At 41.5% G+C, this 12,263-nt stretch overlaps 1 protein-coding gene across 10 annotated transcripts in view; it reads right to left on the reverse strand.

The window, feature by feature from the left end:
- The window catches only part of LOC137371194 (testis-specific gene 10 protein-like), a 145,455-nt gene that overhangs the window by 81,707 nt on the left and 51,485 nt on the right, over window positions 1-12,263 (reverse strand). For 9 of the 10 annotated variants that reach the window (XM_068033344.1, XM_068033346.1, XM_068033345.1 and 6 more), the window contains 4 exons: window positions 11,258-11,323; window positions 10,773-10,905; window positions 5,396-5,619; window positions 1,031-1,186 (listed from right to left, as the gene is read on the reverse strand). In XM_068033344.1, the coding sequence (XP_067889445.1) occupies window positions 1,031-1,186; window positions 5,396-5,619; window positions 10,773-10,905; window positions 11,258-11,323 (579 nt within the window). The remainder of the gene's footprint in view (window positions 1-1,030; window positions 1,187-5,395; window positions 5,620-10,772; window positions 10,906-11,257; window positions 11,324-12,263) is intronic. The other variant, XM_068033349.1, reaches the window with a different exon arrangement.

The following is a 12,263-nucleotide window of genomic DNA, read 5'->3' on the forward strand; positions in this document are numbered from 1 at the left end:
CTCCACCACAACCCCACTTCCCCAACCCAATGCAACAGCCCATGGACATAGCATTATTCAGTGCTTCGAGTCCTGGTACAGAAGGTTCCTACTGAGGCAGATGATGGAGACTATGGACTGGTGTAAAAATATGCAGCAATCCATACTCTTCACATGCAAAGAACGGGAGCAGGTGTCAGAAACATCTTTTGTGAATTGTTTTAAACGTGCTAGATGGTCTGCAGAAAATGGTGCTCAAAAGAAGGGGATACCATCTGTTAGAGAGGAACACAATACACTGGGCATTTCAGGAACAAAATGACAGGAAATTGAATTTGAAGAAAACCAAGTCCCTACACAAATATCTACAAGCAATAAGGACATTATTGAATAAGTGATATCGATTTGGGAGAAGATGTGGAAACTTCTGGTGACAAGAACCAGTTATTGTGTCACTGGATGACTTCACAAAGGCAATCACAACTATGAAACTTCACAGTCATTACCTGGAACTGAAGATTTTTTTTGGACTGAGTTAAGAAGATAGAAACAGTGTGCATTGTGAAAAGCACAAATAATATGAAACAATCTATGGTGTATAGTTATTTTTTTTAAAAATAGAATAAAGTGGCATCCAATTCAAACTGGCAATTTCTTCATTTTTCTAATGCAGCAAACCACCAAACTCTACCACACTGAATAGCCTGATGTTTTCAACTGGTCCAGAGGGGGTTTTTATTGTGAAGATCAACTGTATTTCTGTGTAGATGTCAGATGAAGCTAAGTGCAGGCTTTATTGGCTGCTGAAGATTATCAATCAAGGCTCACACATAACAAGAAATAGTCACTTGGGATGAGGCACCAGAGGACAATCTTTGCCTGTGGAACCATAGGAAGGAAAAATGGACTTCAGGAGTTACAGAACACATTTTCTATTGAAGTACAGCAACAAGTTACAGAAGAGATTTACCCTGCATATAAAAATAGACACTAAGTAAAAGATTAAAACATAATACATAAAAGACAATGAAAATAACACGTCATTGCTTACCTGCTCATACAAGAGTTTGCTTTGGTCTCTTTCTGCAGTTAAAACTTTGACATTTGCCTGAATTTCTGCCATGTGCCTTTCATATTTACTTAACATGGCTTGAAGATCATCACGCTCTTTAATAACGCATATGAGCTCAGACTCATAGCTTCCTCCCTGATTTTGAAAAATGACAAAAGTAAACCAATCTTCAATAAGCCAGATAAGTGAACATTTCCTGTTTGATTACTACATAACATTTTGGCACTCTTTCAGAAATCAACCCACTAAATGGGTATATAATTATGCAAGTGCTGTCAATAATTGTAGATACATTTTAAAGTCCTTAAAAGGCTTTTAGAATTAGTGTAGATGGAGAAAAACCGTTTCCGCTAGTTGGGAAATCGAGGACTAGGGGACATAACCTAAAAATTAGAGCCAGTGAAATTAAGAAACACTTTTTCACGAAAAGGTGGTAGAAGTTTAGAACTCTCTTCCACAAATGGCAATTGTTAGCCAAAAGGTATTAAGGGATATGAAGGAAAGGTAAAGGTCGCAGATCAGCCATGATCTCACTGTATGGTGGAACAGGCTAGCGAGGCTCTATAGCCTGATCCTAAGTTCCTAGGTCACCCTATCGTTATACTTATTTAATTGTCTCCATCCATTTCAATTTCACTTGCATACAATTACCACTCCACCATTTCTGGATACTTTATACCGGTCCTAATCTGTGCACTAATGAGCTAATCTCAGGAAATTGAGGGCAAACAGCATACTTCCATTTGAGTCAATCCAAGAAGTGCCAATAACCATTCTGGTATAAACACACATTAATGAAACAGAAAAGCATGATAAAAATAATGACAGATAGAAAGTGTTACAGGAAGTGTATATGCAAGACTTTTAATATATTACTAACAGGGTCTCCATGCATTTCTTACAGAGATTCACAGGTTTTAAAAGAACAGCCATATTATACCAACTAGTATTATCAGGGATACTGATCTGTCAGTTTTGGGGACAGCCTTAAAATCTGGGAGTACTGGGATCAGGTCTTAGGATCTAGCAGTAATTTTGGGAGGGGAAATTCCCAGGGTCTTTGAGCACCAAGAAAAAGTTCCTAAGTTCCAGGAAGACTGCAGAATAGATCTGAGGAACACTTAGGACAACTCCCAGGACATGGGATCACTGGACAATCAATCCTGAGTTTTGAGCACCAAAACTAGTTCAAATTTTATTAGAGAGAACGCGCGCACGCGAGAGAGAGAGAGAGAGAGAACGCGCGAGAAAAAGAAGTGAATTTATATAGTGCCTTTCACAAACTCGGCATCCCAATCCTAAAGCGCTTCACAGACAATGAAGTATTTATAAAGTCACTTTTGTAATGCAGGAAAACATGGCAGTCAGTTTATGCTGAGCAAAATCCCACACACAGCAATGTGACAGTGTTCAGATAATCTGGTTCAGTGATTTTGGGACAAAAATTGATCTTTCTCATCCACTCGAGAGAGCAGACAGGACCTCAGTTTAATGCCTCGTCCGAAAGACGGCATCTGCAGCCGTCCAGCACTCCCTCAGCATTGCACTGGCTGTCTTATCATAGAATTTTGTGTTTTAAGGCCCTGGAGTGTGCACACCCGTGGCGGTCAGAAACGTCCACAAAGTTTCATGGTTAAGAGTCTTTGAGATCGAGAAAGGCTGCATAGAAAAGACACTTGAAATCATGCTATAATAAGCCGAATGGTTTTGAGGCGTTTTTTTCTCATTTCCAGCACAAAGAACGACCTTCTCCGGCAAGCACAAAATATTCTCAGTATGGTTACACACCTGTTGAAGTCTTTGTGTTCTGTAAAATTTAAAAAGTGGAAGAAAGAGAGACATGTGGGGAATAAAGTATCTTTCTTCATGTAACTTTGCACTTCCTAAACCTCTCCCCACCCCTCTCTCATCCTTTAAGATGCTCCTTAAAATCAAGTTTTTGGTCACCTGTCCTAATGTCTCATCCTTTGGCTTGGAGTTAATTTTTGTCTGATTACACTCCTGTGAAGAACCCTGAAATGTTTTACTATGTTAAAGGTGCTAAACAAATGCAATTTATTATTGTTCAATTTTTTAAAACGTGATTGAATTTTGAAGTCAGCTAATTACCTCTCATTTGTTTTGTTGAAAGGTATAGATAAATGCTAATGGCCTAACTCCTCTAAGACACGGATTCTAATTTGCAACAGTGAAGCAATTGGAGAGAGACAGACAGAAAGACAAAAAAAGGCAGGCAGACAGGTAACTTCCAACTTCACTCTAATTTGATTTTTTTTATATATAAAAGCACGCAAGTTGAATTTTGAAAGCCAACAGAACATCTCTGAGGCAAACAGATAGGGTATGTGGGATCAAAATTGAGGGTGAGGGGGCCTCAGGCCTCTTCGAAGCAGTGGAAATGCAGGGTATGAATGGAGGGTGGAGGGCGAGGTGTGTTGCAACAGAGCAAGGCGAGGAAGAGAGGGGTTGAATGGGTAGTTCAAAGGAAATGAAGTAAGGGGAATGAATAGTGGGAGGTGAAAGGGTAGGGGATGTTAAGGGAAAGTGGGAGTGGGACGAAGCAGGCAAAAGGAAGGAAGCAACCGAGGATTGGATTTTTCTGCAATCCACAAATATAGTCTTTAACCATTGGTGGTTCTTTTCCCTGCAACACCACACCATACAACCTCCAACCCGAGGGAAAGAAAAGAGAAGCAAAATGAAGGCTGGGATTTTATGGGTTCCCATGAGACAGGCAGCACACAGTATCGTAACCGATGGCGGGCGGGCGGGGGAGGGGGGGGGAGGGGAGGGGAGAGGGGGTGAGGGGAGGTGAGGGGGGCCCCATTACCTCCCCATCGTCTAGCGGTTTCCCCGGTGGTGGGATAGAGCAACAAAGGTGAATTGAGGCCCTTAAGTGGCCTATTAACAGCCAATTAAGGGCCCCTTCTCACCACCACTGGGATCTTATTGGCTGGGGGGGGGGGCAGTGGGTCCTCCGCTGAGCGGGGAGGATGGAGGATGCCAACATGAGGTGCCTTCCCTGCGGGCTTGTGGTTGGGGGGGTGGGGCTCTCTTCCGTGGGATATTTGTTGCCCATGGAGAACGTCCACTGGCAACCAATTCATACCCCTTCTCCCCCCCAGACCGCAAGACCACTACCCCAGCCCCCCCCTCGCCCTGGCCTTCTGGACTGGCCCTAGCAACTCCACCTTACCTACCTCTTCTCCGGGGTTCCAGCACTGGGCCTAGGTCAGAGGTCTCAGCAGTACTGGGGGCGGCACAGTGGCGCAGTGGTTAGCACCGCAGCCTCACAGCTCCAGCGACCCGGGTTCAATTGTGGGTACTGCCTGTGTGGAGTTTGCAAGTTCTCCCTGTGTCTGCGTGGGTTTCCTCCGGGTGCTCCGGTTTCCTCCCACATGCCAAAGACTTGCAGGTTGATAGGTAAATTGGCCATTATGAATTGCCCCTAGTGTAGGTAGGTGGTAGGGAAATATAGGAACAGGTGGGGATGTGGTAGGAATATGGGATTAGTGTAGGATTAGTATAAAATGGATGGTTGATGGTCGGCACAGACTCGGTGGGCCGAAGGGCCTGTTTCAGTGCTGTATCTCTAAACTAAAGTACTGGCAATGGCCACCGCTCCCAGTGGCGCTGCCGATACTACTGAGCTGCTGGCCCTCTGATTGGCTGGCAACTCATGGAGGCAGGATTCCCATGTTTAAAGGGACAGGGATTCGGCCTCCTAAAACTTTGATTTGAAAAGTCCGGAGGATTGTTCTGGGAGCGCGTGAAAAGGCAGAGGCTGGGCACCCCACTGCCTTTTCAGCCTGGTGTCGGGAGCCCCGTCTCTAGCACAAAATCCAGCTGAAGAGTTAAAGGGAGACATGCAAAAGAGAAAAGAGAAGAATTACAGAATCGGGGTGGTGGGTCGGGTAAAGAGAGACAGCAGAGGTGGTTAGGAGGCCGTATTCTCTAACTTGCATCACAAGAGATCAACTAATAATATAGTAAAATCATACATCACAGAATGCGAAAGTTGGCAGGAGGTATAGGTTCCTATGTCCCAAACTGTCTATGCAAACATGCTACACTGTAATTGCATTCTCCCACCATCACAATTCCCTGTTCAGCTCTAGATTTTCACAGTTCTAGAGAAGACAGCCCCAGCCTGTTCAGTCCTATCCTGAGGAGTGCTACCCTGGGACATCTCCCTCTTCATTCCTCAGTAACTAGCAGAGCGCTGATAGCAGTAGAGAAATTATAGTGAAATTCAGCCCTGGAATTTGAACTCACAATGTTGGTTGAGATGATATATAGCTTTCAAGAAATGTCTACATACAATTACTGTTTCAAATAAAGTACCTTCACAGGAGATGAGCGCAGTGGACTACGTCCTCTGGATGAATTGCATTGGCCTGAAGGTTTGTTTCTCAACATTTTTAACAAGTATTCTACCTCAGCTTTATAGAAATCTCTTTCTTGTGCTATATTCTTCACAAATGTATCTATAAGAAAAGGAGACTTATTTTGCTCATATGAGCGCAGCTGAGCTTCTGTGCTTTCTGAATTTGGAACCAATTCAAGACCTGAAATTAAATAATCAAGAAGATAGAATGAGAACAATGATACAAATTGTCAAACCAAGTATTTTGTACTGCAACCTGTTAAATTCATTATTCTCTATTTTGTAAATAGAACTTTTTTTTTAAGAACTCAGTGCAGCTGGGGATTCTGGTTTTTCCACTTTAGGCAATCAAATGTAGCACTCAACATGCCTAGGTCAGCAGCAAAATAATCTGCTAGACAGCATGGCTTAACTCTAAACTCAGTAAAACATCTCATATGAAATCAAGGTGATTTTTTTTCCAATTTCCCACACAAGTCATTATTTTGCTTTCCTCTCTCTACAGTATTGCTAATTTGCTGGTCAATCTTTGGGTAGCTTTATGTTGTGGAAACTGAGATTGGCCAAGATTATTTGACAGCCTAAAAGGCCTGTGTAAATGAGGGAAGATTTTCATTTCATCCACCTGGTTTGGACCCAAATCTAGATCCCAGAGGTTAAAGGGCATTGAGATAACTGCCACCCTCCCAATTCCCCCATTATTCTCTCATTTAAAAATAAATTTAGCTCTTCCGCAGTGTGGGACACCATTCATTATTTACCAACTAAGTGTAGAAGCACTACCACAAAAACGATGAATAAATATTTAATTATTGGAATTATTATATTACTCCCTTTAATAAAAGGGAAACTGAAAATGAAATAAAACAAAAAATGTTGGAAACGCACATCTCTAAAAGGGGATCTACACCCAAAGTGCTAACAGTCATTTCACAGATGTTACAGGACTTATTGAATCTACAGAATTTTATATTTTGTTTCAAAGTAATCCCCTTTACAAGTTTTAAAAAAATATTTATGGCCCATACAAACTATCACTCTCGCAAATAGGAGATAACTTCAAAGGAGTCAGTGAACAATCTGACAGCAATGGAACTACTCAAATTTCTACTCCCAAGAAACATACAATTATTAGCATTAATTATTTGGTTTTCACAAGTACACCCCATCATATATTTATGCTGCATCAATAATATTCAAACTTTCTATTTTAAATTTAAAGATAAAGATATCACATGGGTTTATAAAGCCTGAAAATCCATCAAAAATCTGAGATGTTATTGCTGCTTTCAAAAATATCAGAGCCAGCAGATACCCTGAAGATTAAAATAAGTTTATAATTATGTTATTCCAAATGCTTTATTAGCAGATGCTATAATGTATGAAATAATTAAAATCCTTCCTTTTACATAGACCCATTATTTATAGGAACATAGGGGCAGGAGTAGGCCATTCACCCCTTGGAGCCTGCTCTGCCATTCAAGATGATCATGGCTTATCATCTACTTCAATGTCGTTATCCCACACTATCCTCATATTCCCTTATGTAATTTGTATTTATAGGAACATAGGAGCAGGAGTAGGCCAACAGCACATTTTGTATGACATAAGAATTTATCTTATTTGTAGCTTACTTCTTGGCAGGAGTGTGGGAACCAGGAGATAATGCACGAGAGGAACAACAAGATGCACAGTGAGTTGGAAGAGACAGATAGCGCTACAGTAGGAAATAGCAAATTATTAGGTGAGGTCAGAGTGAGACTGTTAGACAGTACTAGAGAAGTTCCATATTAGATGGGAGTGGATTGTGAAGGACTATGAGGAATGAGAAACGCACAAAGCGTGGTGAATAAGATTGGTGAGCTACAAGTACAAGTAGCAGTATGGGAAAATGATTGAGTGGCAATAATGGAAACCTGGCTTAAAAATGGTGAGGACTGGGCGCTTAATATACAAGGATATAAAAAGTGTTCAGAAAAGATAAAGAAGGAAAAAAGGACTCCTTGGTTGACAAAGGAGAGAGAGATGATGAAACAAAAAAAAAGAGGGTGCACGATGCATGTCAGGTGAACTCACCAAGTCAGAACCAGGCCATATACAATAAGTTGAGAGGGGAGGTGAAGAGGAAAATAAGTCTGGCAAAGAGAGAAAATGAAAATAGAATGGCAGGCAACATAAAAGGGAACCCCAAAGATCTTCTACCAGCATGTAAATAGTAAGCGAGTAGTAAGAGGAAGAATGGGGCCTATTAGGGACAGAGAGGGTAATACATGCTTAGAAATGCAGGGCAAGGCTAATATACTTAATGAATTCTTTGTATCAGTGTTCACTAAGGAACTAGAGGCTGAAAAAATATCAGTAGAAGCAGACAGAGTAGATGCAATGGATAGAATACAAATTGAGATGGGGGAGGTACTAAAAAGGTTGGCTATGCTTAGGGTAGGTAAGTCACCTGGTCCAGATGGCTTGCATGCCAGGTTGCTAAAGGAAGTGAGGATGGAGTTAGCAGAAGGGTTTGCCATAAATTGCAATCTTGCCTGGATATGCGGGAGGTGCCAGAGGATTGGAGAGTGGCAAATGTGACAACCTTATTCAGTAAGGAAATGGAAGGTTATTCAAGAAAAGGTGTAAGGACAGTCCCAGCAATTACAGGCCAGTTAGTTTGACATCAATGGTGGGTAAGTTTTAGATACTATCAGGTAAAATATCAGCGGACACTTAGAGAGGTTTGAATTAATTAAGGATAGTCAGTATGGATTTGTAAGAGGCAAATCATGCTTGACTAATCTTTTAGAATTTTTGGATGAAGTAACCGAAAAGGTTGATGAAGGGAATGCAGTGGATGTTGTTTATGTGGATTTTAAGAAAGCATTTGATAAGGTACCAGATAAAAAGCTGGTTAAGAAAATTGAAGCTCATGGAATAGGAGGGTCAGTGTCCAATTGGATAAAAAAAACTGGCTTAACGGCAGAAAACAGTATGTTGTAGTAAATTATTGCATTTCAGACTGGAGGATGGTAGACAATGGTGTTTCCCAAGGGTCAGTGCTGGGACCACTGCTTTTTTTGATATATATATAAATGACTTGGATCTTGGAATACACAATAGAATCTCAATTTGCAGCAAAAGTGAGGATATGAACTGCCTGCAACAGGACGTCAAAAGGCTAGCAGAATGGGCAGAGAGGTGGCAGATGGAATCTGATACTGACAAGTGGGAGGTGATGCTTTTTGGCAGAAGGAATAGGGAGAGGCAATATATACTTAATGGCACAGTTCTAAAGAGTGCACAGGAACAAAGGGACCTGAGGGTGCATGTACATAGATCTTTGAAGGTGGCAGGACATATTAAGAGAGTATTTAGTAAAGCATACGGGATCTTGGACTTCATAAATAGAGGCACTGAGTACAAAAGCAGGGAAGTTATGCTGAACCTCTGTAAAGCTCTGGTTAGGCCCCAACTGGAATACTGCATCTAGTTCTGGTCACCACACTTTTCAGGGAGGATGTGAGGGTCCTTGAGAGGGTGCACAGGAGATTTACCAGAATGCTTCCAGGGATGGAGGATTTTAATTACAACTTTAGGTTGGAAAAGCTGGGTCTATTCTTCTTAAAACAAAGGAGATTGAGGGGAGATTTAATAAAAGCGCTCAAGATTATGGCAGGCGTAGATACGTTAGACAAGGAAAAGCTGTTCCCATTAACAAATTGTACAAGGACTAGGGGATGCAGACTGAAAGTTTTGGGCAAAACATTCAAGGGGAGTATGAGGAAGCACTTTTTTTGCACAGCGGGTGGTAATGACCTGGAACTCGCAGCCCACAAGGGTGGTAGAAGTGGAGATACAGCCATAGAGTCATAGAGCACAGAAACAGGCCCTTCGGCCCATCGTGTCTGTGCCGGCCATCAAGCACCTAATTATTTTAATCCCATTTTCCAGCACTTGGCCTGTAGCCTTGTATGCTATGGCGTTTCAAGTGCTCATCTAAATACTTTTTAAATGTTGTGAGGGTTCCTGCCTCTACCACCTCTTCAGGCAGTGTGTTCCAGATTCCAACCACCGTCTAGGCCAAAAACATTTTCCTCAAGTCCCCTCTAAACCTCCTGCCCCTTAAATCCATGCCCCCTGGTAATTGACCCCTCCGCTAAAGGAAAAAGTTTCTTCCTATCTAACCTATCAAAGCCCCTCATAATATTGTGTACCTCAATCACATCTCCCCTCAGCCTTCTCTGCTCTAAGGAAAACAACCCTAGCCTTTACAGTCTCTTCATAGCTGAAATGCTCCAGCCCAGGCAATATCCTGGTGAATCTCCTCTGCACCCTCTCCAGTGCAATCACATCCTTCCTATAGTGTGGTGCCCAGAACTGTACACAGTACTCCAGCTGTGGCCTAACTAGCGTTTTATACAGCTCCATCATAACCTCCCTGCTCTTATATTCAATGCCTCAGCTAATAAAGGCAAATATCCCATATGCCTTCCTAACCACCTTATCTACCTGTCCTGCTGCCTTTAGTGATCTATGGACAAGTATACCCCTTGCCTTCTTAGTCCTCCCAAAATGCATCACCTCACACTTCTCAGGATTAAATTCCATTTGCCACAGCTCCGCCCATCCTTCCAGCCCATCTATATCGTCCTGTAATCTAAGGCTTTCCTCCTCACTATATGATCAACGATAGCAAGAGGAAGTTGAATGACCACTCAAGAGAAATAGACTTGCAGGGCTACAAGGATCGAGCCAGGGAGTGGGATTAACAACATAGCCCAGTGGAGAGAGCCAGCATGTTCTCGATGGGCCGAATGGCCTCATTCCATGCTGTAAATGACTCTAAGTCTCCCTTCTTTCCTGAAAGCACAGACTCATTAGCACGGATTCAAGGGCACCAGCACACCTTGTCCAATGGTTCATTGCCTCCTATGAATGAGCCTGGCCAGTAAGTGAGGCAACGCATCTGACTATGAAGACTCAAAAGTCAAGTCTGATTATGCTGTCATCTGATGACAACCTGCACATCCTTCCCAGCATGAGTCACTGGATTTCAAGCAGGAATATCAACCTTGGCTAACTTTTATCTTTCTCCAGCATTGTGGGGCTCCCACCATCATGCTGGTTGAAAGTAGCTAATTCAGCACAGATCAGGGATTACGCTACAGAACGTCTTGGCCTGTATGCCTCCAAATTACATCACAAAATATAATTACTGATTAAGCTATCAAGAAGGTCAATATTGGAGTTTCAATGAGATTTAACACTTCAAGGCCTAAATTATTTTGCTACCTAGAAGTTGTGGATTTTTATACATTTAATTCATCTTTCCAAATAACAGCCAACCTGTATCAAGGAGCTTCTCAGCTTTATTTTGTTGGGACCTCTCAAATTGAATTAATGCCCCATTGCTCCCTTCAGTCTTCGCCTGTAATTCCGCTCTAATTTCCTCAAGTTGCTGCTTGGACTTTGCTGTATCCTGGAGAAGGGGAAGAAGTAACTTTTAAATAGGAGGCAATTAATATAAAATATGTGCCAAATATCAAAAAAGTTGCTAATATTTATTTGAATTTTCTGTTGATCTGAACCCCAGCCCAATTCCAACTAAAACTCAAGCCAAATTGGATGCAAATTTGCAAAGTCAGATTTCTTGACAAAGAGCTCCTTTTCTTCAAAAAACCAAGTCAAGCTCATAGAAAGCTAGTCTGATTAAAACCCTGAGCAAGCTTAATTAGATTGAACTTTTTGCTCTAGTATAATTATTATTAATATTACAATCACACTAAATCAGCTTCAATTTTGAGTCTTCAAAATTACATAGCACCACTTACTGATCTGAGTTTTACGATGGCTTGCTCCAACACAACAATGTCCCTCTCTTGCTTTTCAATTTCAATCTATTATAAAGATATTCAATTATTATACTTCAACAATACAGTACCATCTAAAATTGGCTGTAAAATGATCACATTTGTTCCATGTATTTCAAGTAAGTGATGCCTGCATCGTAATGCAGGTTACATACACCAGAAGTTAAATACCATGCAATATATACAGACAGTTACTTATGATGCATGTAACCTGCATTATGATGTAAACATAATTATGTAATCTTTCATTACCTTTTAAGGTATACATGTCCATATAAAAATGAATTTGTTGCCGAGCTCCAACGGGTTATTTGCAATGATTATACATGAAAAAAATAAATCTATGAACTTAGAATCCCTTCTTAAATTATTTTAACTATACGCATATGCAATAGGTCAGTTGCAGCTCAGTTGATAGCACTTTCGCCTCTTGAGTCAGTACGTTGTGGATTCAACTTCCACTCCATGACTTAGCACAAAATTGGCTGAAATGCAGCTGAGCAGTAGGAATAGAAAGAAGCCAATCACACTCCAGCATAGTTCTGAGGGAGTGCTGCACTGTTGGAGGAGCCATCTTTCGGATGAGATGTTAAATCAAGGCCCTGCCTGCCCTCTCAGGGCAACTATTTCGAAGAGCAGCAGGGGAGTTATCTTCAGTGATAAAAACAAAGTGCTGGAAATACTCAGCAGATCTGGCAGCTTCGGTGGAGAAAGCAGAGTTAACATTTCAGATCGATGACCATCGCTGAAACATTAACTGTTTCTCTCGCCACAGATGCTGCCAGACCTGACTATTTTCAGCACCGTTTTTTTGAAATTTCAGATTTCTGGCATCTGCAGTATTTTGCTTTTCGAGTCATCTTCAGTGTCCTAGCTAATATTTATCCTTCAATCAACACCACAAAAACAGATTATCTGGTCTTTATCACATTTGCTGTTTGTGGGAGTTGCTGTTCCTAAATTCCTA

The sequence above is a fragment of the Heterodontus francisci genome, chromosome 6, assembly GCF_036365525.1.
Source record: "Heterodontus francisci isolate sHetFra1 chromosome 6, sHetFra1.hap1, whole genome shotgun sequence".
Taxonomy (NCBI): domain Eukaryota; kingdom Metazoa; phylum Chordata; class Chondrichthyes; order Heterodontiformes; family Heterodontidae; genus Heterodontus; species Heterodontus francisci.